This window comes from Triturus cristatus, chromosome 7 (genome assembly GCF_964204655.1).
Source record: "Triturus cristatus chromosome 7, aTriCri1.1, whole genome shotgun sequence".
Taxonomy (NCBI): domain Eukaryota; kingdom Metazoa; phylum Chordata; class Amphibia; order Caudata; family Salamandridae; genus Triturus; species Triturus cristatus.
Window position 1 is genome coordinate 543,592,229 of NC_140590.1, and position 26,185 is coordinate 543,618,413.

Below are 26,185 nucleotides of genomic sequence, written 5' to 3' on the forward strand. Positions count from 1 at the left end.
TCGTAGTGGCGATAACATCTGCCCGGCGGGTCAGTGAGTTACAGGCTTGTCATCCAGCCTCCGTACCTAAACATCTTCCTAGACAAGCTGGTTCTTCGCACTAGAGCTTCCTCTATGCCGAACGTTGTCACTACCTTTCATGTAGGCCAGACCATCACCCTGCCTATCATTTATGCTCGACCGCATCCCTTTAAGGAAGAGGAGCGTCTCTATCGACTGGACCCAAAAGGAGCATTTTTGTTCTGCCTTGACCACACAAACGAGTTCCGGGCGGACAACCAACTCTTCATGGGGTATGTCTGAGCCAAGAAGGGGAAGGCTGTGCAGAAACAGACCATCTCCTGATGGATTGTGCTCTGCATTCAAATCTTCCATGCACTGGCAAAGAAGCAACTCCCTGAGGGTTTACGTGCTCATTTCACCACAGCTAAGGCTGTGACCACTGTGTTAGCACGTGGAGTTCCGGTCATTTGCCAGGCAGCATAGTGGGCTCTCTGCACACGTTCACAAAGCACTACCGCCTGGACAATCAGGTCCGTCAGGATTGGCACTTTGCCCGTTCGGTCTTGCAGGACTTTTTAGTGTGAATTGGTTTCATAGACCCACCTTTGGGGAGGTATTGCTTGGGTATCTATTTTAAGATAAGGAACCTGTGGCTAGAAGTCTCTATCAGATGAACAAATTACTCACTCTTGGTAATGCCTTATCTAGTAGAGTCTCTGTGTAGCCTTAGATTCCTTACCGACTCACCCATCCTCCCTGCTCTGCCAATAGATTTCTAGGGTCAAGGCTGTTACCCTTTCAGGGCCCTAGTTTTTCACACCAATGGTCAATGTTCTTTGTGGCTCTGCGCTTCTGGCGTGGAAGTCCCGAAAAGAAACTGTCAGCACGCTGGTAAGGTGCCTATATAGGCCCTGCGCACGCCACTTCTGCTGTGGACGATGCCGATGACGCCATGTGGAGCCAAACAACACCACCTACCAGTGCGTAGGGGTACTGCTCAGGAAAACCTCCAGATCCAGTCCTATGCCCAAGGATAATTCTAAGGTGAGGAATCGGCAGCTAAATAGAGTCTCTACCAGGTAAGGCATTACCAAAGGTAAGTAACTTATTCTTTAATGAGTGTGGTAGAGGTACGGAGATACAGTGGTTGTTGTGAGAAGGTCATTGGGAATTTAGGTGGAGTTGCAGCGATCAATAGCTGTGGACAATGTAGTTGCGACTGGAGGGTACGTTTCACAGCTTTCAGAGCTGTTGGTACATGCCTCAGGAGACTGTGACATGCATCATTTGGCTGGTCCTGCTGAGTAGGCTGCCTGGGGTCTATGGGCACCTGAGAGAATACCAGGTGGTAATTAAATGGTCACTCTGGGCTTCTGAATATCACTGAATACATTTAAATGTTCAGATTCTGAGAAAGATGAACTAGCCAAAAGATTGTGATTCTTTTTATGGGTAGGGCAGGGAACTTTGGAAGGCACAGAGCATGTAGGAGGTATACAGCATGTTTGAAATTCAGGTAAAATTCTGGGAGGTATACGGAGGACATGTGAGGTAAGGAGGGTGCAGAAAGGCAGCGAGAGTCATAGAGCATGTGTAAAGCACAGACAGCACCACAGAGGCATACATCTTGTACCTGAGGCATCAAAGTCAAGCATGTGGTACAGAAAGCATTAAGAAGATATAAAACATGTCAGAGGGACAGCATGCATGGGAGAATGTGTGCGAAACAAAGCAAGCATGGTGAGCAAATAGAGAATGGGCGAGACCCTCTCTGTGGAACGCACATTGTGTGTGGGCTTCACAGAGCATGTTTGGAAATTGTTGATATTGGCAAAGACACACAGTATTTGGTGATACAGAGTGTGTCTGAATATGCATTTACAATGTAATACAAGTAGTGACTGTCTTTCCTAGACTTATTCTCATACTCTTTCCTATAGAACCTGGAGCTCTGCTTCCATGCTGAGGGATGTGGTTTGCCAATGGAAAGCCTGCACACTGACACTTTTACGGTAAGTCTGCTAGTGTGCATGGTCAGCTGAGCCAGCTTGGGTTCTGAAAGGCACATGTGTGGTCCAGAGAACATTTGGATGCGGTAGGCACTTGCTGTGTAATGGGAGGCTGAGGCATCTTGTTGCCTCGTGCTTTTGTCACCCTGCTCACCAACAGATTAGCTGCAAATGAGGAAATGTCCTCTCAGTAGTTCGTAGACAAAGCAGAGGTGGTTCAACTTTGCAAACAATCTAGACACATCCTTCTTTCTTTACTCACTTTATTTTGAGAAGGATTCACATGGCAGAATGTTATTAAGTTGTAAATAAAGCTGCAGACTCCAAGTTTTCCAATTTTAGATACATGTTTGTAGCATGTGTGGCTGTAGTTGCACATGGTTGCATACTCCTGCCATCTAGTGTTAGACTCAGACATTACAAGTTGGTTTTCGTGCGACTCCCCTTGTTCACAATATGCATGGGCACCAACTCAACCTTAGATTGTTTATTTCTGCCAAAGGGCTTGGGAGTGGTTATTTATGAACCAGCTACAACTCTTCAACTCGGAACAATCAACATACCCAGCCCTCAAGAGAGTACACAGTTATTTCTACCCTTGACCGCAACTGATCGATTCAGTGCCAGTTGGATGTTCTAGATCCCAGTCCCACCCCAAGTCATCATAATTGGGTTGGTCAAAGACTAAGCCAAGGGCAAATCATGCCAGAAGCCGAAGAAGTCCAAGCAAGACTCATCTCTGTCTCACCCCACAACTTGCAATGTAGTCGACACGTCAAGGATCCGACTCTGGCACAATCATCCAACTCTGAGCCTATTACTTCCAAGGCTTTTACGGATGCATTCCAAATTTACTGGGCCGTCAAGAACCCTGCAGAAAATACAGGCCTTCAGGTAGATCATGTGACAACTGTACAGGGTGATTCTGACTCCATTTGAGTGCCTTCAGGCCCTAGGGAGCAACAGGGCCTCCCAGTTGGATTTATGCCTGTGGATTCGGCCCTGGTGGCAACTAACCCTGTGGTGCCTTCACCTGGCTCCTTGCCAACACTGGCTAATGCTTGCACTCAGGTGCTGGATGTATAATCTGTGCATATTGCCCCAGTGCTGACAACGATTCCAGCATCGCTGTACCGGACCCCGTCTAAAACTCTTCTTGTATCTGGATTTGGAATCGTCCCATGCCAGGCCTATATCTCATTATGAGAGCAGTAAAATACACCCCACCGTTGGAGGATCCGCAGCCTTTCCTCGACGCCAGCACTACAAGAGGCTGGCCCCCACTGAGGAGAGTGTCTCCGTTGTGGCAGTATTCCACAGAGCAGTAGAAGTGGTAGACTTACACCTCTCCACAAATGAAACCAAGACAAACCTTTTGAAGGAGATATTACAGCCTTGGCCTGTGACCTTAGAGCTCTTACTGCCCTTCAACAAGGCCCTAATGGAAAATTTGATTACAACGTGGTTATAGCCGATTTCATCCCCACCTGTAAGTTGACCTGTAATGAGGCATCATTGGCCTTCCCCTTGCCATTCAGCCTCCCTTACCCAGTTCCTGACTCCCAAGAGCTTAGTAGTTCAGGCATCTACTATTATGGTTAATTCAAATGCATTCTCAACTGTGCCTCCAGAGAGGTATTCAGAACTCATCCACGCATTTTGGAAAATAGTCATTTCAGCTTTATCTTACAGTTCCTGACTGCCGTTTACCTGCAGGGATGGGATATTGCTGGCCATCCCTGATGGATTTCAAACTCCTGTGTTCAGAATATCCATGACAGGCAATATGCAGCTAAATACGTCTTGAGAGCTGGTCTCGACACAATGAATTGTGTCCAATATGCCATGGGCACCAGTGTTTTGTTCCAACACCTTGCATGGATACATGCCACAAGATTTACTGGGGACACTCCTGCATTCCTGACAGACGTGCCTTTTGATAGCTCTAGACTTTTTGTTGAATAGGCTTATTTCCGCATTAGAATGTTTATGGCTGCTATGACACCCTCCTTGGGTCTGAACTTTCAGTTCATCAGTTACAGTAGCAATAACAAGGAGTCAGAGGATGCATTCAGAGACTACTCGCATGGACTTGCCTACAACCAGAGACCGCCTTTGCTACTTGTGCAGCACCCGGTGCATCCCTTTTGTGGCTTAACAGGATGCGGTGGTGACAGAGGTCATGCATTCCAACAAGGACAGCAATGTTCCTGCTCCTCCTCGCATGCCAAAACTGAGGCCAAGCCACAATTAATTCTGTTCCCATAGTTATGTTTGGTCTGTATGGGGAAAATGTATTTTTCCTAACCAGTTGGCATGCCTTACATCAGATCAGTGGGTATTACAGGTTATTCTGCGAGGTTACGCCCCTCCCTTCACATCCCTGTCCATGGCTGCCCTATGGGACAAGTCCGACTACGCAAAGATATGGGCCTCTGATGGGTTTGTTGGGGCATGAGCTGTCAGTAACCTACACGCCGGGCCACACTCATACCTGTGTTCATAATCATTGGCTCACCTGGAGGGGGTTGGGGAGGGAGCCGAGGGCGGGTTTTCGGTCCTCTTAAGTATGGACCTGTTAATATTCTTTTTTACTTGGTTCTTATTTTGTCCTGAAAAAGGCAGACTCTAACGCCCCGGACTTGCTATAGCGAGCCTTTGTCTCGTTAGGGAACTTGCATACTCTGCACGCAGCAGTCCACCTCAAATATTGAGTCATACACATCTTTGATCAATCATTGTTTTTCCCTTTTTAGAGGCGCCCGGCCCATGATGGGTTGTAGGCGGCATGCTGTGTAATTAACCTATACAGATAATTTGTAATCCATTGGTTCTTCTCTGCCTTCAAGTTCTCTGTGCTGCCGGCCTTTTGAGTTGTAGGCAATGATGCATTGTATTGTCATACCGTGTGTTCTGCTAATAAAATTTATTTAATTCTAAACCAATAGGTTTTAAACCCTGTAAGGACTGTCGCAAACATGTTTGCCTGTGGTGCCTAGTGTCGAGCCAAGATTCTAAGGCCTGAATTGACTGCGTGTGGATAAACCTGAAGGTCATACAAGACCACTAGGCAAAACTCAGTTGCCTAGAACTGGAAAATCAGTGATCTGGTCCTCCGTGGAGCAGAAACTCCATATCAAATTTCTACAGCTCCACGCCATTCAATTTGCTCTGAAGGCTTCCTTCACATCAATTTGACAGACAATACGACTGCCATGTGGTACTGCAACAAGCCGTGCAGTGTAGGGCCGTGGAATCTATGTCAGGCGGCACTATGTCTTTGGAAATGGCTGGACCCTCACTGGATTTCCTTATTTGGCAACCATTTGATGAGTTCTCTGTACACCAAGTTTGACGAGTTGACTTGGCATCAGCTGACAGACCATAAATGGCATACTCCTCCTGAGTGGACTCAAGGCATCTTCGGTCAGTGAGGAATGGCTTGGTTGAAACTTTTAATTTTAGATGCGAATGTGCAATGTCACAATTACTGTGTTCTGGAGGTCTCTTGTATGTCTTCTCACCACTACTTCTCCTGCCATGAGTTCTGACATCAACACACATGGGCACAGCGTATATGCGCCTCTGTGTAGGAAGCTGGCTCTATATATGGTAAACCAAAAAAAGGTATACCATGCAAAGAGTCCAGGTATTCCCTTACTAGTAGACAAGAACTTGCTGTAGCAATCCCAATGTGCTCTTCTAGGGGGTAGTGTGGTTGGGCATTATTAGGCTGAATAACACATATCTTTATGAATATTTAGGCACCAGAATCAATACGATCAGGTTGGTACAGTTTTCAAAAGAAATACTTTTGCATTTAAAAAGTTGACACAGTGCATTTTTCGGAAGCTGCAATGGGAGAAAAAACAAGTACGGTTCAGCTACAGTACAGTGACTTACGAGACCAATATCCTGGACTTAAGGTAGGGCAGGGTCCAAGGCAGCACCAGCAAAATCCCACCAGCGGCCGGGTGCAGGGGTGTAACACAGAGTGGGCTTCCCAATGGAAGTCAATGGGGATCTGTCTTCGTGAAAAAAGGCTGCAGGGTTTGACTGGGAGACCAGTCGGGCCGAACCAACAGGTGGGTTCAGGCCTCACGATGCTCGGGGACACAGTTGGTCCTCTTCTCCACAGGCCAGGGGCGGCAGGTGCAGAAGTATCTTTAGGCATTGGGTCTTTGTCACTGGGAGCGGTCGCAGTAGAGGGGTCCTACAAACAGAGGCTGCAGATGTCGTCGAAGTCCACAGTGGGAAAACCCAAGGTGGCTTTGAGTTTAGAGGGTCTGGGGACCATGTTGCCGCGGTTGGCCCACTTCAGCTTGGGTTAGGCCGCTCAAGTGTAGTGGTGCTTTCTGGCATCGGGCTCCCATGGTCTTGGAGCCTCACAGCTCAGTCTTTGGTACCGGCAAGGTGCAGGGCAGGGTAATAGCTCTGTTGCTCCACGGGAGTTCTCGGTCCCTGGGCGAAGTGCTTAGGAGATACAGTAGCTGCAGGACAAGTCCTCTTTTGGCTCAACTGTCGAAGTCAGCAGGCAGGCCGGCAGGGTTGGCACAAATTCAGTTGCTGGGTCTTCTGTTCTTGCTCTTTGTGACTCTTCACTTCACTCTTCTTCTTTCAGGTTGGCAGGATATGATTTTCTGGTGCCAGCAGCTCCCTTAAATACTACATTTAGGGGCATTAGGGGAGTGTGGGGTAGTAGCCAATGGGCTACCTCCCCCGGGATCACTACGTCCCTTATATGACCACTTCCTGTCGGAAGTGGGCATAACCCTGTCTCAGAGTTCCTAAGTTTGCCATTACAAAGATGGGCAACTCTGAAAAATTCAGGTAGCCCACCTTAGGCGCCTGGGGTTCAGCACACCTACCGGACTAGCAAATTTTCTCGCCTGTCCAGGTGCCAAAGGGGGTTGGCTTCCTCTACTGTGAGGGGAGCCTGATTTGCATATCAAGGGCAGTGGCTTCTTTGTTGCTCCCCTGCCTCGGAATGCTAATCAGCAGGCCATCCTGTGGGAGGCGATGGGAACACCCTCTTCCCAAGCAGGCTTTGTTTCTGTCCTCCTGAGGGCAAAGGCCCTCGTCCTCGGGGGTCAGAAACGTGTCTGTGGTAGCAGGCTGGCAAAAATCAGTCTGCACTCTAGTGGCTGGTAGGTTTTCAGGGGGCATCTCTAAGGTGCCCTCTAGGTGCATGTATTAATAAATCCAACACTGGCATCAGTGTGGGTTTATTAATATGAGATGTTTGATACTAAACATCTCTGTTTTCTAGTGTCCAGCACATGTACTTAAAATGGCTTCCCTGTTCACTTGTACCGGCAGTAATGGAACTGACCAGTACAGGGGCTTATCTGCCCATGCAGTAACACCCTCACATGTAGTTTAGTGCACCCTGCTTTCGGGCTGTAAGGCCTGCTGTAGGGGTGACTTACCTCTACTGCATGTAGTGGCTTCAGGCACGGCACACAGGAATATGTGCCATGTGTTTTGTTTCTCCCTTTTGACTGCAGTGGCAGTCTGTATGTGTTTGGTGAGGGGTCCTTTAGGGTGGCACAATTTTTGCTGCAGACTCTCTTTAGCCTCCTTGCCCTAGGTACCAGGGATACCATTTACTAGGGACATACAGGGGGTGCTAAAGGTGTTGCCAGTTGGGTGTACAATTGCACAGTTTTTGGGAAAGAGATCTGGCACTAAGGACCTGATTAGCAGGGACCCAGTGCACTTCCCGTCGAAATCACATCAAATACCAGGGAAAAAGTGGGGGTGACCATGTTAAAAAGAGGCACTTTCCTACATTGTGGCTAAGCACCCATCTACTAAATCTATATATTCGGGTCATTGGGTGAAGGTTGTGGCCTGGTGATGGGCCTTAATGGAGATCCTCTACAGGCCAAGTTTTCTGATGTTTTGTTTGTTGTCTTTTTTGGTGCTATCTCTGGCTGTGTAGGGCTTTACAGTGGGCACCTTTAAAGGTTTTCAGCTCTTTTGGCCTTTCTACTTTTGTCTGACCAATCTTAGTCATTCATGCCATCATTTGTGATGCACTTTGTGAAAGAACTTGAATACATGTTCCTACTAACACCTTTCATTATGCGGCACTTGAATCATAACTTGAACCTTAGCTTCCAGATGTGCATGTCTTTTGATCCCATATACAGCTGTTTTCAATGTTTTATATCAAAATGGCTATTGCTCATTGCAGTTACTTCTGCTAGACTTGTCAGTAAGCTGGAGTCACTGGCAGTGCAACCCTAGTAATCCACCTGCTTCCCTGACAAATTGGTGCTGTGGGCTCATGCTTTATGTCTGCTGAAAGTCATATCTCCTCTCCAATTAGGACAGTCCCTTACCCTCCCTGCCTATTTCGTTTGGCTCCACCCCTCTAAGGAGGTGAAGAGGTTCACCAGATGGATCCAAAAAGAACTGTGTTCGAGGCATATGAGCTGCAGATTACACACTGTGCATAGATCGCCATCTGGTGTTGGGCCCGGATGTTGTAGTTGTTTTTGTCTTGGAAAGTCTTTGGCAGTCACGAGGTATGTGACTCCTTCTATGGATCTTATTGCGCATGGGCTTCGGCTCCATCCTCAGATTGTTTTTTTCTGCCATTGGGCTTGGATGTGTTCTTCGCGCTCCAGTTCAGAACCGTTCCAGTTTTCCTGTTCGGCGCGCAATCCTCCCCCCTCCGACAGTATTGTCTCGATCGCGTTCTCCAACACTCAACGCGACTCTTAACAATCTAAGTCTTCGATTCCGGTCGTCGACAAAGGCCTTCGGGCCTACCTGGGCTCCGGTCCTGGCTGATGGAAAGGACTCCATTTAAGAAGTGTCCTCGATGTGGGTCGAAGTTTCCCCACACCGATCTCCATGAGGTGTGCAACCTCTGCCTTTCCCCAGAACACAAGGCAAGGGACTGTCCAGCTTGTGCCTCCTGCCGATCGAAGAAGATGATCAGGGACCGACGAGCAAGGAGAACAGTGGCTCACTCGTCGACTTCGATCCCCGACGACATCTTCGAAGAAGGCGTCGATGTCCCAGAACAACAGCACACCGAAGAAGCCCTCATCAGCGCCATCAAAGCTGACGACTCCAACATCGAGGATATCACTCCGGCACAGAGGGGCGTGAGTACAAACGTCGACCCCGACCCTAAACCCCCCTCCACGCCACTGAAAAAGGCTTTGGTCACGCTTTCGCCTTCGGGCCTAGGTATGCACCAAAAGACTGCTTCCCATACCTCGCTTCCGGGCCCGGTCAAGAAGCCCATCAAGCCTTCAGGCAGCTCGGGCTCGAGTCAGCCTACCCTCGGTGCCAAAAAAACATCATCGGCACCGACACCAAAAAAGAAAACGCCCCTTTCCTCGTCCACGCCGAGCTTGACACCGAAGCTCTCGGCGCCGAAGACTGGCACCGGCTCCTCGGCACCGATAACACCCCCAGAGCCGAGTAAGAAGCCGAAAAGCCTCGACTCCCAAACCTCGAAGCCGAAAACCACCTCGGAACCGATGAAGTCAAAAACACTGCTAAACCCCACGGTTCGAAACCAAGAACCAGTGCCGAATCGATGCCTAAAAAACCCACATCTCCGACACTATTGGCACCGAAGGATCTGCCCCTTACAGACGAACTGTTTCGACCCCATCCTTACCAAAAAAAACCCTCATTAAAGATCCAAAGACTGGCCATTTGTCGCTTAGCACCAGAAAAAGACCACTGGACAAGCCTGCACCAGCTCAACCACCAAAAAGGAGAGACTTTGCCACCTCCCCTTTGAGGATTCCTTCACCTCCTCCTCCCACCTCCTCCTCCCCCACCTCATCATTCTCCTACACCATCTCCAGATGAGGATGATGATGATGATGACATTATCTACAACACAGGGGATGGACAACCAACCAACAGGGGACCCTACTCCTACAGGCTCCCCAGACCCATGGAACGACTACAACATCTCAGACGACCCTAACGTCCCGCAGGACGAGCTTTACCCTTCTAGACCCCCCCCACCAGAGGATACCATGGGCTTTAACCAGCTACTCCATAGGGCTGCCCGCTACCACGGGGTTGATCTCCACACACACCCCGTAGAGGAGGACTTCCTCTTAGATACATTCGACACTGCACACAGGTCTACCTCAATCCTGCCGATGCTTAAGGGAGTTATTAGGCACGCACCAGAGGTTTTTAAATACCCAGTTAGGGCCAGGGTCATTAACCCACGTATTGAGAAAAAATATAAAGCCACCCCAACAGACCCACCCTATATTAAAGGCCCTGCACCACTAGACTCCCTGGTAGTCTCCAATGCAAGGAGACGTGCCAATTCCCAAGCATCAGGTGAGGCACCACCACCAGATAAGGAGTCTAAACTCCTAGATGCCTCTGGCAAACGGACGGCATCCCAGGCGGCCAACATCTGGAGTATCGCTAACACCGAAGCGCTCCTAGCCAGATATGACAGGGCACATTATGATGAGCTGGAGACAATCATGCAACACCTCCCTGATAAATATAAACATAAGGCCAACAAATTGATTCAAGAGGGCAAAAACATTACAAACACTTCCATTCGTTGTGCCCTTGATGCAGCTGACATCGCCTCCAGGGCAATTAACACCAGCACCCTTCTACGTAGGCATGCTTGGCTACGCATCTCAGGTTTCAAACCTGAGGTTCAAAGTTTCATCCTCAACCACCCCTTTGATGAGAAACATCTGTTTGGTCCTAATGTCGATATAGCCCTCGAAAAAATGAAGGACACAGACACTGCAAAATCTATGGGAGCCTTGCAGTTGCAAGCTCCCAGGTGCTCCTTTCGCCGTTCCTCCTTTAGAAGCAACACCAGAGGCTACTCCTCCAACAGCGCCTCCACTTCCTACAAAACCCCAACCCAATCCACCTTCACTAGGGGTTATCAAAGCGGCATTTACAGAGGTAACAATAACAAAGGCAGAGGCAAAACTAACACCTCCCGCTCTGCCTCCACCCCCACCCAGTGACTTACTTCCACTTCCCCCAGACTATTCCACTCCAGTCGGGGGCAGACTCCACAATTTCCTTCCTGTCTGGGCTACGACCTAGAGCTAACATCTACCCCCCCCCCCCCCCCCCCAACCATTCCACCCAAACAGCGCCCAATGTCACAGGAACATTTTTCACTTCTAAAGCAGGAGGTAATCTCCCTCCTACAAAAAGATGCAACAGAATAAGTTCCTGCCCACCAACAAAACAAGGGAGTTTACTCCCTATATTTTCTCATACCAAAAAAGGACGGCTATCTCAGGCCCATTCTGGACCCCAGACCGCTAAACCACTACATACACTCAGACCATTTTCACATGATCACACTCGAGCAGGTGTTTCCTCTGCTCTCCCAAAACGACTTCCTAACTACCATAGACCTCAAGGACGCCTATTACCACATTCCCGTTCACACCACTCACAGGAAGTTTCTCAGATTCGTAGTGAACAGTCACCACTACCAATTCAAAGTACTCCCCTTCGGAGTCACCATAGCCCCAAGAGTGTTTACCAAGTGCCTAGTAGTAGTGGCAGCACACCTGAGAAGACAACACATCCACGTCTTTCCATATCTAGACGACTGGCTTATAATAGCCAGCTCATACAACCAGTGTGTACAACACACTCACGCCACGATCCAACTACTTCACGACCTGGTCTTCACAGTAAACTACACCAAGTCCCATCTGCATCCCTCCCACGTACAACAATACCTCGGTGCCACCATAGACACCTCAAAAGCGTTAGCCTACCCCAGCCCTGCCCGAATAGCAAGCATAAAAGCTCTTTGTGCCAAATTTCAACCTCAACACTCACTTCCAGCCCGAGTGTTTATGCAACTTATAGGGATGATGGCCTCTTGCATATTCATAGTACCTCATGCAAGACTCCAGATGCGTCCTCTCCAAGAGTGCCTAGCACGCCAATGGAACCAAGCTCAAGGTCAGTTAACAGATCTGGTGTTGGTAGACGGTCGTGCCCATCGCTCTCTGCAGTGGTGGACCACCAAAAACCTTTCCAAAGTGCGACTGTTTCTAGAGCCGGTTCCTCAAATAGTTCTAACAGCGGACGCGTCGCTCTCCGGCTCGGGAGCTCATCTACTACATCACACCATGCAGGGCAGGTGGACACCTCAACAAAGGTTGCTCCACATCAACCATCTGGAGTTACTGGCCATATTTCTAGCTCTGAAAGCCTTTCAAACACACGTCTCAAGCAAGGCTGTCTTATTCCGCACAGACAACATGACAGCAATGTACTACATCCAAAAACAGGGCGGCACACACTCTCTGCAGCTCTCTCAGCTAGCACAGACCATATGGAGGTGGGCCATACCTCAAAACATTTTTCTCCTAGCACAACATGTCCCAGGAGTCCAAAACACCATTGCAGACCTGTTTACCGTCAAACTCAACAAATCCACAAGTGGGAACTTCATCCACAAGTTCTTCAACCATTCTTTCAAATGTGGGGGGCAACCACAAATAGACCTCTTCGCCACCCACGAAAGCGCCAAATGCCCAAGCTTCGCCGCCAGATATCCACACCCATTGTCAAAAGGCAATGCGATATGGATGAACTGGTCAGGCAAATTTGCATACGCTTTTCCGCCTCTCCCACTCATTCCATTAGTGGTGCGCAAACTACAGCAACACTCCCTAACTCTCATCCTAGTTGCTCCAACTTGGGCCAGACCACTGTGGTACACCACATTGCTGGAACTCTCCGTAGTTCCGCACCAAAAATTACACCTCTTAGCCCAGAACCATGGAGAGATCAGACACCCGGACCCAGCACAGCTCAACCTTGCGATCTGGCTCCTGAAATCCTAGAATTTGGCTACCTTAATCTTCCCCCTGACTGTATGAACGTCATTAAAGAAGCTAGACGTCCTACCACTAGAGCTTGCTACGCAGCCAAGTGGAAACGATTCGTGATTTATTGTCACAACAATAATATCAATCCCTTGGATGTGTCTATCCAACACATAATAGGCTACTTACTACACCTGCAAAGATGCAACCAGCCTACACGTCTATTAGACTAGACCTTGCTGCCATAGCAGCGTATCTACAAAATAGACCGCATATAGCCCTCTTCAGAGTACCTGCCATAAAAGCCTTCATGGAAGGCTTCAAAAGAATAATTCCCCCTAGAGTGCCACCCTCACCGATGTGGAACCTAAACATCGTTCTCACAAGACTAATGGGGCCTCCATTCGAACCTCTACATAAATGCGAGCTTTATTTTTTAACATGGAAAACAGCTTTCCTTGTAGCCATTACTTCCCTCAGAAGGGTCAGTGAAATACAAGCACTCACCATTCAAGAACCTTTTCTGCAAATGCATCATAATAAGGTTGTTCTCCGCACTATTCCAAAATTCCTTCCTGAAGTCATTTCTCCCTTTCACCTCAATCAATCTGTGGAACTGCCCGTATTCTTCTCGCAGCCACAAACCATTGCAGAAAGAGCTCTGCACACCCTAGACATCAAAAAAGCTTTACTCTACTACATCGAGAGAACACAACCTTTTAGCAAGACCAAACAGTTATTCGTGTCTTTCTCACCACCACACAAAGGCAACTCCATCTCCAAATCTGGGATAGCTAGGTGGATGGTTAAATGCATACAGATTTGCTACCACAAAGCAAAACAAACGCTGTCTGTTCCCCCTAAAGCCCAATCTACATGTAAGATAGGGGCTTCCATGGCATTTTTAGGGAAAATCCCCTTAGATGATATCTGCAAAGCAGCTACATGGTCTACACTGCACACTTTCACTAAACACTATTGTGTAGATGTGAAAACTAAGCAACAAGCTAGTGTGGGCCAGGCTGTCCTCAAAACACTGTTTCAAACAACTGCAACAGATACTAGTGGTCGCCGCTAAGAGGGGGTACTGCTACACAATCTATGCACAGGGTGTAATCTGCAGCATATATGCCTCGAACGGAATATGCTACTTACCAGTATGCATCTGTTCTTGGCATGTAGAGCTGCAGATGTACACACGCCCACCCGCCTCCCCGGCTACCTTTATCTGTTCCAGTTTGATCTTATTTAGATACAGCACACATGGGCATCTTTCCTGTTTCTTACAAAGCTCCATCATTTCCCTGCTGGCGAAAAACAATCTGAGGATGGAGCCGAAGCCCATGCGCAATACGATCCAAAGGAGGAGTCTCATACCTCGTGACTTCCAAAGACTTTCCAAGAGAAAAACAACTGCAACATCCGGGCCTAACACCAGATGGTGATCTATGCACAGTGTGTAGATCTGCAGCTCTACATGCCAAGAACAGATGCATACTGGTAAGTAGCATATTCCTTTTACATGAAGTACATGAAGGTGTACCGAAGCAATCACCAGCTTCTCGTGGGCCACTGCTAAGAAAGGAAGGGCGTACAAGAATTAACCCTGTCCAGGTGTACTGTCCTGTGCATAAAAACATGCTATGCCAGGGCCAGGAAAGAGCCTTTCTACCCACCTCAATGTCCCCAAGGACCTACAAGCTTTTTCCCTAAGAGCCAAGGCTGCTGTGATGGTGATGGTGTTGGTGTGGTATGTTCCAATACTGGACATCTGCCAGCCTAATACATGGGCATCTGTGCATTAGTTCACCAAGTGCTACTGCCTCAGCAGTCATGTCCACAGGGTGGCCATTTCCCCACTTGTTCCTGCTGAACTTCTTGATGTGAGTGCACTCCTCAGACACACTCTTTTTGGGAGGTACTGCTTTGGCATGTAAAAGATGAGGAATCTGTGCTTAAAAGTGTCTATCAGAAAAACAAGTTCTTACCTTTGGCGACACTCTTTGTGTTGGGTACTCTCCCTCCCTGCTCCCCATTCTGTGGCGTAGACTTGTGCGGTTGTGAAAAGGCCCCAAGATAGATTTGGCACACTGCTGTCTTTAATCTGACACAGTTAATCCATGTCCAAGGATGCAACAGAGTTGAAGATAGACAGACATGAGTGCACAGGGACAGTGCCTATATGCAACACCGTGGCTTCACTTACGGAGGCGGTGCAAAATAGACATGGAGGCATTGGTGCCACCTGCCAGTTTGCAAGAGCAATTGCTATGCAAATTTCAGATCCAGTTTGGTAATATTCAAATTTTGAGGAATCTGCAGTTAAGTAGAGTATCTACGAGAAAGAGAATTACCAAAGGTAAATAACTTGGTCTTCTTGCTCCAAGAAGTCAGTGTCTGTTCTGCCAGGGGCCCAAGCTAGGTGCGGATTCTGCAGTTGCTGCTTCTTTTTGCACTGCACTTGCTGCTTCATTTTGCACTGCAGTTACTTAAATGGCTAAGTAACATGAGGGACCAATAGTCATTCAGTTGTCCTGCATCTCCTCCTATTTCATTAATTCCAATGTTAGATATTGGCTAGCTTGCTCACCGCTTATTGTCCCTCGATGTTTGGCCTAGTCCTAGACCTCCTGTAGGCTCGCAAAGATCACCCCTCTGTTGACCAGCATTTTCAGTTTTGCCAGGAAGAGAAGCAAGGATCGGAGCTTTAACTTGCTGAGTTTCAGCTGGACTACTAAGTAGCTGCACTGTCGTTGCACTGCTGCCTTGTAATCTGGGGATTGAAGGATGTTTTGCACCAACTATTTCAAAGAAACCGTGGACATGGGCTTTTTGCTAGAGTAAGTCCCATTCCTTGTAGTGAAGTAATCTTGCAATCACTGGTTTTGGTGGCATATGTAGCCTTAGGTTGTTTCAGGAGCCATGTATGCTCTTTCAATTGCAATACAATTTGACAAGCCTGTTGTGGCTGAGATCATGCTGAGCCAAATCTCCAGGAAGGCATATAGTCCATATCTCATAGGAAGGCATTGGGTCCATATCTCTGCCCTTGTCTCTGCTGGGGGAACCTTTAATGTTGTTTCACCGGTACTCGCCCTTGCGTGATACTCCAGAAACCTTATTCTTTCTAGCATGTCCGGCTTCTGGGCTTTTATGTTCATCATCTCAGGTACCAGTTCGGCCAGGTTGGAGTCATTCTTTCAAACAGTTCCCTCTGATCAATCCCAAGTCTGTTTCAATGGAGTCTATTTAGCTATACAGCTTGTTGGATTGGTTAGCAATGGCCTATTCAGGCAGCGAAGCGTCTCTTGGTATGAGTTCACATCCTTCTGTTTGCTCAACCATGCCTATCGATTGGTGGGCATGGCCTATGTGTCAACAAATTAGGGACAAAGGGGTAGGTTTAATGAGGTCCAGTGTACATACCCCGTCAACTACTAATGCAAAAAGGTACACAGTTCCTCTAGTCGGGGAAGGGAACGAAGGGATAAACTGTCACGTGCCATGGGGAATAAGGCCTGAACACAGGTAGTACAGGTCAAGAAAGTGGAAGGGGGGAGGGGGGGGAACCTTTTTTGGAACTAGGGCTCTCACACACCCAGCAAGCTAGGTGTCATGCTTCATCATTTGAGCCTGCCCCTCGTCAGGTCGGCGCTGCAATTCCTGACGGGCTCCCAATATTGGGGCTCTTTGGCGGGGATCTTTTGTTCCTGCCGAAGGGTGCCGTGGGGGTAAGGGGCCCTAGGTGGTGTAGATGTAAATGGATGTGTAAAATAGGTACTGTTAGTCCACATGTGAATTTTATTAACGTGGTAAACAGCCTAATTAAAAACAATGCAAATTGAGGTGGGTATAGGCACTAGTGATTATGTAGCTAGTTATGCTTCCCCTACTCTCAAGGAGATCGACATGTTTCATGCCTTGGTCGCCAAAATGGTCGGGGCACTTCCTCGGGATCAAATATTAGAGACTATCTACAACAAAAGGTAAGTGACTGGTCTACATACCTAGCAGGTGCATAAAGTAACCTAAACTGCTTTCAAGGCAATCTTGCAGCAGTGACCGGCGGTTATAATGGACTCCAAAGTGGGTCCCGCGTCAAAAGGCGCCTCTGTTCCGGAACCTACCCCTGCCGCCGGCCCTGGGATGGCTCAAATGATGAAGCATGACACCTAGCTTGCTGGGTGTGTGAGAGCCCTAGTTCCAAAAAAGGTTTCCCCCCCCTCCCCCCCCCCTTCCACTTTCTTGACCTGTACTACCTGTGTTCAGGCCTTATTCCCCATGGCACGTGACAGTTTATCCCTTCGTTCCCTTCCCTTTCTCGACTAGAGGAACTGTGTACCTTTTTGCATTAGTGGGCATGGCCTATACCATGGCCAAGTAAGATGTGATTAGGATTGCTAACTTTACTACTCCTAAATATCTTTTGTGAATACCCAAAGTAATACAGTTAGGATTTTGTTTCAATTTAGGAGTAGTAAAGTTAGGAATCCTAAATTTACTACTCCTAAATGTCTTTTGTGAATACCGAAAGTCATAAAGTTAGGATTTTGTCTCAGATTTTTTTGTGTGAATCGGGCCCACTGGGTCTGAGGTAGTGGCACGGCAGAGTCGGAGGTAAGCCCCCAAAAATGGGCACACACAAGGATGTCATCCTCTAGGTTTCTGACATACCTGTGTTGGCCCTCATAGAGTAATGGCCCCTTTCGGTCCTAACTTGGAATGTCAACGGCCTTAGGAATAGGATTAAATGGGGGTTGGTTGTTGGTGATGCTCCAGGAGACACACCTTCAGAGCACCCAGTGTAGCTTTCTGGGGAGGGGAATGTGCATAGTGCTGGCTCAGGCGAGCTTCACCTCTGGGTCCTAGGGGGGTTGCAATCTTGATAGAAAAATCTCCCCCCTTCGTACTAATTCGTAAGTGGGTAGATCCAGACGGCAAATTTGTAGGGGTGATTGATACCTGGGGCCGACGTAGCCTTACGCTCATTTGTGTCTATGCACCATCCAGACTGCAATCCATTGTCCTGCTTAAAGTGGCGGACATCCTTCTAGAGACCCCCGCATCCTTCCCTGTGATGGGGGGTGATTTCAATGACGTTATGTGTGCATAATCAGACCGTTAAGAAAACCATGAGAGGGCGACGGGCACCACCCTACTAGCACGCTTCACTGACACATTTAGGTTCACAGACACATGGAGGTATTAACATCTACACGATCGACCAAGCTCATATTTCTTGGGGGCGCATAGTGTCTACTCAAGGCTGGACTATGTCTTCGTCCCGTTATGTGAGCTGTGAGTGATTCGTCGGATTGACTATCTCCCGCGTGGGTTATCGGTTCACTCTCCTTTGTGGGCACCATTGGGGACTAGGACACGAGACTCGCAGCCATTGTGGAAAATGAACGCCTGGTACCTACAAAATGGTGTAATCATGCATGGTCTTCGGGCTGACACTGAGATTTTCTTCACCGAAAGTAAGGGCACTGTAGCCTGTGGAGCTACGCAGTGGGAGGCATACTTTGTGACAGGGTCCAGACAGGGTCCAGAACCGAATAGTATGGGAAAAGAAAAAGGGAAGGGAGAAATTAGAGCAGCTGGAACATTAAGATATTTGCCCTAGAGGGACAAGTCATGGCGGCACCGGATCCACTGACTTCCTGGCGATTGGAAGCCCTTAGGGTTGGAATACTCCAATTTGGCTCAGAACAAGGCAAAGCAGTAGAGGCTAGCCACATTGCACATACTCTATAAAGTTGGCGACAAAGCGAGAAAATTGATGGACAGGCTTAGTAGGAAAGAAGCAGAGCCTAGATAGGTAGGATCAATCATGGATGGCCAGGGAGTGACTCTCTCCTCTGATGAGCAAATAGTGTTCGCATTTGCCAAACACTATGAAGAATTCTATGGAAGGAGACCACTCTGCGGCACAGCCTCCATCAACGATTACCTACAAGACATACAGACCCCTAGAATAGATGAGGATGACATGAAAGCTCTCAATGGGGACTTGACGCTTACAGAAGTGTGAGAGGCTGTGGCCTGGCTACAACTGGGAATAAGATGCCATGGCCCGAATGGAATACACACTGAGCTTTATAGAAGTTGCAAAGACTTACTGAGCCCCCACGTCCTAGGTCTCTACCAAGATGCCTATATTCAGGGTATCCTCCAATTAGACCTTTGGATGGCCTACGTCAATGGATGGACACATTACACTGGCGGGCCCTTGAAAGTCGCGCACCCACACAACCCCAGGGTTGGTTTACTAAGTTAGATAGACTCATAAGTTTGGGCAGACCTACACAGTTGCAGGATCCGCTCTTTTGGTATTGTATGTTTGCAAGGTTGATGTCATGTTTTGCAAAAAGTTTGATCAGGCGCTTTAATGCTCAAACATGGCTAACCCCCCTCCCCCCAGGCGTCAGACTGGATACGGAAAGTTTTGCTAGCAGTACCCCTGCGCGTCAGTAGGTGGCATCGTGCGGCTCCGCGTCCGTACTTAGGCGCCACCCATGCGCGCTGACATCAGTTCTTTCTTTTTCCGCGCCAGAAAGCGCACATCCGCTTAGAGCACATACCTTAGTCACTTTTTGACTACCCTTTTTGAGACTTTTTGTCTCCTGTACTCCTTGGCTGCCGTCGCAATATGTCGGTGGCGGACCCCCACGATGTCTGCCTCTACTGCCTGGAGACCGACCACGACTCCCGGGACTGTCAGGGCCATGGCCCGAAGGCCTGGAGGGAGCGTTGCCGGAAGCTGCTGGAGGTCCGGCACTCGTCCCAGTGCCGTTCCAGGTCCAGGGACCGTTCCCGGGAACGCTAGCGGGGCCGCAGTCGCCGCTCCTCGGGCTCCAAGTCTTCACCATCGGATTCGGGTAAGAGACGACACAAAAAGAATTCGAAGAAGTGTGTTCGCTCTCCGACGTCCTCCCGTTGGTCTCCGGATGCAGACGAGGGGGACAGGGATTCTGCCCCTGCGGCTCCTTTGGAGCCTGGGAGTCCTGCGGCCTACCCACCTTACCCAGGTCCCGAACAGGTGCAAGAATTTCTTGCTACCATGGACCGCCTCTTTAGGGCCCGGGCTCCCTCCGGCGTGCCTTCGGGCCCCGCGGTCCCGTGTCCCGCCGGCGTGCCTTCGGGCCACGCGGTCCCGTGTCCAGATCCTGTTGGGCTGCCGCCGCTGGATCCAGCTTTGGCGCCACCGGATCCTGCGCCGTTGGCTCCGGCCCCAGCGCCAGAAGGTCCAGTGCTGCCGGCTCCGGCCCCAGCGCCACCCTCAGCTCAGCCTACGGCGCCGCAGTGGGTGCCATTTGTCCCGCCCTTGCCCCAGTTCCAGGAACATTTTGTTCCTACCTGGGATCCGCATTGGGTTGCGGCGCCGGCTCGGCCCTGGCCGACGCAGTTTCCGACACCGTATGTTTCTTCTCCGGCTCCAGCTCTGCCGCCGCGGTCTGTTCCCATGCGACAGAGGTGGAGGACGACTGGGAGCGGTCCGAAAACCCTCTTATCCGTCAGTGTGACTCCGAGTAGAACTGGACGGACGACTTGGAGGATGCCGGCGACCTCGATGTCCCATCTGACCCGGAGTTTGCCTCTCCCCCGCCTACCATGGAGGAGGGCGCCTCCTACACGATGGTGCTCCGTCGGGCAGCTGAGGTCCTCAACCTTGATCTGCCTACGGTGGCCCTCAAAACTAATCTCCTCACTGAGGTGCTCCAGACGGCGTCCACTTCGTCGGAGCCCCTGTTCCCATTTTACAACGCCCTCACTGACGTTTTGTTGAGCAATTGGTCGCGGCCAGCCACAGGGGCCCCTGTGGATAAGAATGTCGCCAGGCGTCACCGCCCGGCGCCTGGTGACCCCGCTTTTCTGACCACTCATCCTACGCCTGAGAGCCTGGTATCCAAGTCTCAATGTCACAGAGTGCCCTTCCCAAGGCTCCGCCGGATAAGGACTCTTAAGAAGATAGAACAGTTCGGTAAGCGGTTGTTCTCTTCGGCCAGCTTGGGGCTGCGGTCAGTGTACGCCGCCTACTTATTGGGCCGCTATTCCCACGCGGTGTGGGATACAGTTGCACAGGTGTTGCCTCAGTGTCCTGAAGAGACCCCACGCTGTGCTGTCCCAAGCTGTTGCCGAGGGTAAGGATGCGGCTAAGTTTGCCATTCGATGTGGTTTGGACACCGCGGACTCACTGGGTAGGGCGATTTTTACGACTGTGGCTCTTCGTCACCACGCCTGGTTGAGATCTACCGGGTTCTCGCCAGATGTCCCAAGCTCGCTCATGGACATGCCCTTTGATGGCACTCGCCTGTTTGGCGATAAGGCCGACAGTGCTCTGGAGCGTTTTAAGGACTCGCGGGCCACGGCCAAGTCCGTGGAACTTTCCGCAAATAGCCCGGCCACTCCTGGTTTTCGTGCCTTTTGTGGCCACGGTAGAGACACCCAGGCACGTTCCTTCAGCAAGCCTGTGCAGAACCAGCCTCAGCGCGGACGCGGCTTCCGCAGGGGTGGGTCTGGGAATCAGCGTGGGGGTCAGTCCCCCTCCGCCCCCTCTGCTTCTACCTCCAAACCTTCCTAATCCGAGCTTTGTGGAGTACCCCACGCCGGTGGGTGGCAGGATCCGCCACCACCTCCCCCACTGGCACGATATCACATTGGACAAGTGGGTGTTGCAGATAATCCGCAAGGGTTACTCCCTTCCTTTTCAGTCCTCCCCTCCAGCCATGCCACCTCGGCACTACCGCATGTCGGGGGAACACTTGGTACTTCTCCAGCAGGAGGAAGTCACGGCCCTCTTGGCCGAGGGGGCCATCGGGTGCGGTCCTGGGCTGGAAGTAGAGAGTGGTTGTTGTTCCCACTACTTTCTGGTCCCCAAGAAGGACAGAGGGGGGGGGGGCTGTGCCCCATCTTGGACCTCCGGAATGTCAATCGCTTCCTTCGGAAGGAGAAGTTCAAAATGCTGACTCTGGCTCAGGTCTTGGCTGCCTTCGAGACTGGTAGCGTTGGACTTGCAGGACGCATATTTTCACATCCCCGTCCTGCTGGCCCACCGGCGTTACCTGCAGTTCACGGTAGGCCCAGAGCATTTTCAGTTCGCTGTGCTCCCCTTCGGCCTTAACAGCGCCCCTCGGGTGTTCACGAAAGTGATGGCGGTGGTCGCAGCTCATCTGCGCAGGTTAGGGGTGTCAGTCTTCCCCCTACCTCGACGACTGGTTGTTGAAGGCAGGCTCGCCTCAGGCAGTCGTCTCCCACCTTGTGGCATGGTGCACAACAAAGTCTGTGGATCCCTTTTCTGCCCCTCTTTCTGAGGTCCTTCTGTTCCTACTGTCCTTGGCCCAGCAGGGCTCTGCTCTGGGCACTATCAAAGGTTATTTTTTGGCCATCTCTGCCTTTTTGAGGCTTCCAGATCAGCCTTCCCTCTTTAAGTCCCCGGTTGTTAACCGTTTCCTGAAAGGCATTACGCACACGTTTCCTCCCGTGCCGTTCATAATGCCTCAATGGGACTTAAATCTTGTCTTGACTGATCTGATGTGCGCTCCCTTCGAGCCCCTTCATACCTGTCCTTTGCGTCTTCACTCTCAAGACGGCTTTCCTGGTAGCTATCACCTCTGCCAGAAGAGTGAGTGAGTGAGCTCCAGGCTCTTTCTTCCAAACCTCCTTTCCTTTCTGTTCATCCGGACAAGGTGGTTTTAAGAACCCGTCCTTCTTTTTTGCCAAAGGTTGTCACGCCCTTCCACATCGGGCAGACCATCACTTTGCCCACCTTCTTTCCGCCTCCGCATCCTTCGAAAGAGGAAGAGAGGCTCCACCGTCTGGACCCAAAACGTTCGCTCTCATTCTACCTTCAGCGCTATTGCCTTGGGACGCGGCGTCCCCTTGCAGGACATTTGTCAGGCAGCTACGTGGGCCTCACTGCACACGTTTACCAAGCATTAATGCCTTGACAGTCGGGTCTGGAGAGACGGCTTCTTTGGCCGCTCTGTTCTCTGTGACTTTCTGGTGTAATCTTGTTCGCAGACCCACCACCGGGGTTGGTATTTCTGGGGTATCAATTCTAAGGTAAGGAATCTATCACTAACGTGTCTCTTTCGGATTCTCAAGTTACTACTTGTGTAATGATATATCTGTAAGAGACATTAGTTAGTGCTAGATTCCTTGCCGCCCCACCCATACTCCCCATTCTGCTAACTGATTTCTAGGGTTAAGGTCATCCCTTTCAGGGTACTAGTTTCTTGGTACCAGTGGTCAGTTTTTTGCATGGCTCTGCGTTCCTGGCGCGGAAAGTCGTGTTCAGAACTGACGTCAGCGCGCATGGGTGGCGCCTAAGTAGTCTCTGTGACATCATCTCAGCGCTTACAACGCCAGCGATGGACGTGGAGCTGCACGACACCACCTACTGACGTGCAGGGGGTATTGCTAGCAAAACTTTCCGGATCCAGTCTGACGCCTGGGGATATTCTAAAGTAAGGAATCTATCACTAACTAATGTCTCTTACAGATATATTGTTACACAAGTAGTAACTTTACATGGAATGTGAGGGGATTACGCACCCCTTCCCGCAGATATGCGGTCTACTCATACCTAAACTGTCACAGTGTACAGATAGCCCTGTTGCAGGAATCCCTCTTGACTCACTTAGTCAGCCAGGCAGCAGCGCAGGTGGAGAGGCCACATTATTGCCACTGATTGCTCTGCGTTTGGAAGAGGGGTACTAGTCTGGGTACCTCCAGGGACTCCCCTTTTAATAGAAGAAATGGAGACGGATCCAGAAGGGAGATATATCTTCCTCAAGTTTAAGTCTGATGGTAGGGGCTCCTGATAGGAAACATATATGCACCAAATACGTAGCACGGGCCCTTCTGGAATAAGCTATCTGCTGTACTTTCTAGGTGATGTAATATAGCATGGGTGATTGGAGGGGACTTCAACAATGTATTAGATATAAACCTTGACCAATCGTTCCTGCCCTTTAGGGGCACATCAGCAGCTGACAGGGCTTCACTGTGGAGGAACTGAGTTGACAGATGGGGACTGGTAGACACTTGCAGACACCGCAATCCTATCACGCACGTGTAGTCCTTTTTTTCTACCCCCCACACTTTACATGTTCGCATAGATAGGTTCCTATGCACACCTAATGTACTGCCGTACATATCACAGGTAGTGTACCTGGGTAGAACACATTCGGATTATAACCCCCACTATATCGCTTTAAGATGGGACGCACAACGCCTTAGGTCCCTAGCCTGGCGCCTAACACCTAACATGTTAGAGGATCCACCTTTCCGTGCCTCTCTCCTCACCACAGCTGAGAATTATTTTACACAAAACATGGGCACGGGGTCATCAGTCCTGCTGGAGTGGGATGTCTTCAAGGCGACACTACGATGTAGCTGCATGGGATTGGGTGGAGGTATGCGGAAACAAGTGTAACAAGAACTTCAAGGTCTGGAGCAAACATTATTGCCGCTGGAGACAAGGTCGGCCACAGACCCTTCCTGCTCCTCGGAGCTGTTGACAGTAAGGAAACAACATGCCACACAACTAGAGAGGCTGCGGTGTCGCAACTATGCGGCACATTCTGCCAGAACACACGCCCTAGCTGACAGATTGGGATCCATGCTTGCGTAGCTGATAAAGGAAGACGCAGTAAAATTCATGCGCAACCACTAGATACCTAATTTTTAAAGTTTTCAGGCAATGTGCCATAACGTGACATTTGTGTAGACTAGATCCAGTCCACTGTTACTCTACAAAACGCTACAGTCTTAGTGAGCCAAACTAAGCACCACCGGGGCACATTGTAGCCACTCAGGGTTATTTTTCAGATCGCCATCGTGCATGCCTTCACTCAGTCACATGCATGATGCCTTCATCTTCGCATACAGGAGCGTGCATAAATTACGACATGCATGCCAAACAACTAGTCGTTTTGTACCTGCATTTAATAATTCTTTACTTTAAAGGTACTCCATACTGCGGATTTGTAAGTAACAAAATCTCACCACACTCACAGCACACTTTAGGGTGTGTGCTGATATTATCACCACTGTGACCGTTCCTTCTTTTTGGTCACACACTTTATTTTGGTCCTGACGAAAGCCTCTTGAACTAACCTAAAGGCTGAAACTAGTAGACCTAAATTTCTGAAGGGATACAGAGGTACATTTTAATACCTCATGCAGATCCCGACGATGTTTTTACCTATGTCCTAGGACCCTTTCATTAAACCTTTTAAAAGGGCTATTCCTAGAGGGATTTTTAACACATAACTGCACTTCACATAGCACTTCACTTCTCTCACACAAACAACCTGCTCTGCTGTAATTCAGGCGTTAAAGCACAGCTGGATTGCACTAGGTGATCCAGCTGGGCCCCGATGCTGAAGCATGCCACCTACTAGGTAGGTGGATGAGGGGTTTCCTAAACAACTTTCAGTTGTTTGCGCTCCTTCCTTCGAAGGTTTTGGTCAAGACCTATGAACTGAAAACCTCAAAAGGACTTGTCCATTTTGTTTATTCAGATAAAGCAAGACGATCAGCTAGGACCCATTACTGCACTATTCTCCAGCAGGAGTACTACATTATACCTAGGCTTTCCTGTTTTCAGTTTCTATTTCTGGTGGGGTTTTTTCAGTGTTTTCAAGTGATTTCAATATCTTAAAAAAACAGTGTTTATACATTGTCGCGCCACTAAAACAACAGAAATAGTGTTTTTCCAGTGTTTATGGAACTTTTTGCTTTTATTATTGCTTGCTTTAAGCACTGATAGTGCATGGTATATAGGTAGTGTAGGTATAGTGTATATGAAATCCAAATACTTTTTTACAAATCAAACTTCTTGTAGTACACCATACAATACTTCTTCAGTGGGTCTTTGGTCTTCCTTCCCCTGTAAACTTTTATCTGTGAAAAGGCCCTCTCAACATTGGTACTTGAGACGGTCAACGCCAAAATAGCCAGTACACAATTTGCTAACTCTGGCCACTGACATAGCTTTTCATGCCAATACTGGTGCATCTGAAGATTGCGATTCTCTGCGACAGGTTCTGTAACATATGCGCTGAACTGGGCGCATATGCCCTCAGAGTTATTGAAGCAGTCAAAAATAAAGCAGCACTTTTGAAACTCTGGAGAAAATGTCTCTTTACAGAAGGGATCTATAACTTGTGCAGAGTACCACAGTGAGGGTTCATTGACTTCAAATGCCATGGTTGGTGAAGGGCTATTTCTCATACATAGTAAAATAAAAGTTCCTGAATTGCTTCTCAACTTTCTTTGCTTGTCAAGTGGCAAGCGCTCTAACATGGAACATGTTGCAGTGCCAAAGTCACT

At 49.2% G+C, this 26,185-nt stretch overlaps 1 protein-coding gene across 4 annotated transcripts in view; it reads left to right on the forward strand.

The window, feature by feature from the left end:
* Positions 1–26,185, forward strand: part of UNC13D (unc-13 homolog D) — a 697,875-nt gene that overhangs the window by 568,532 nt on the left and 103,158 nt on the right. For all 4 annotated transcript variants that reach the window (XM_085616967.1, XM_085616965.1, XM_085616968.1 and 1 more), the window contains exon 28: positions 1,944–2,015. In XM_085616967.1, the coding sequence (XP_085473093.1) occupies positions 1,944–2,015 (72 nt within the window). The remainder of the gene's footprint in view (positions 1–1,943; positions 2,016–26,185) is intronic.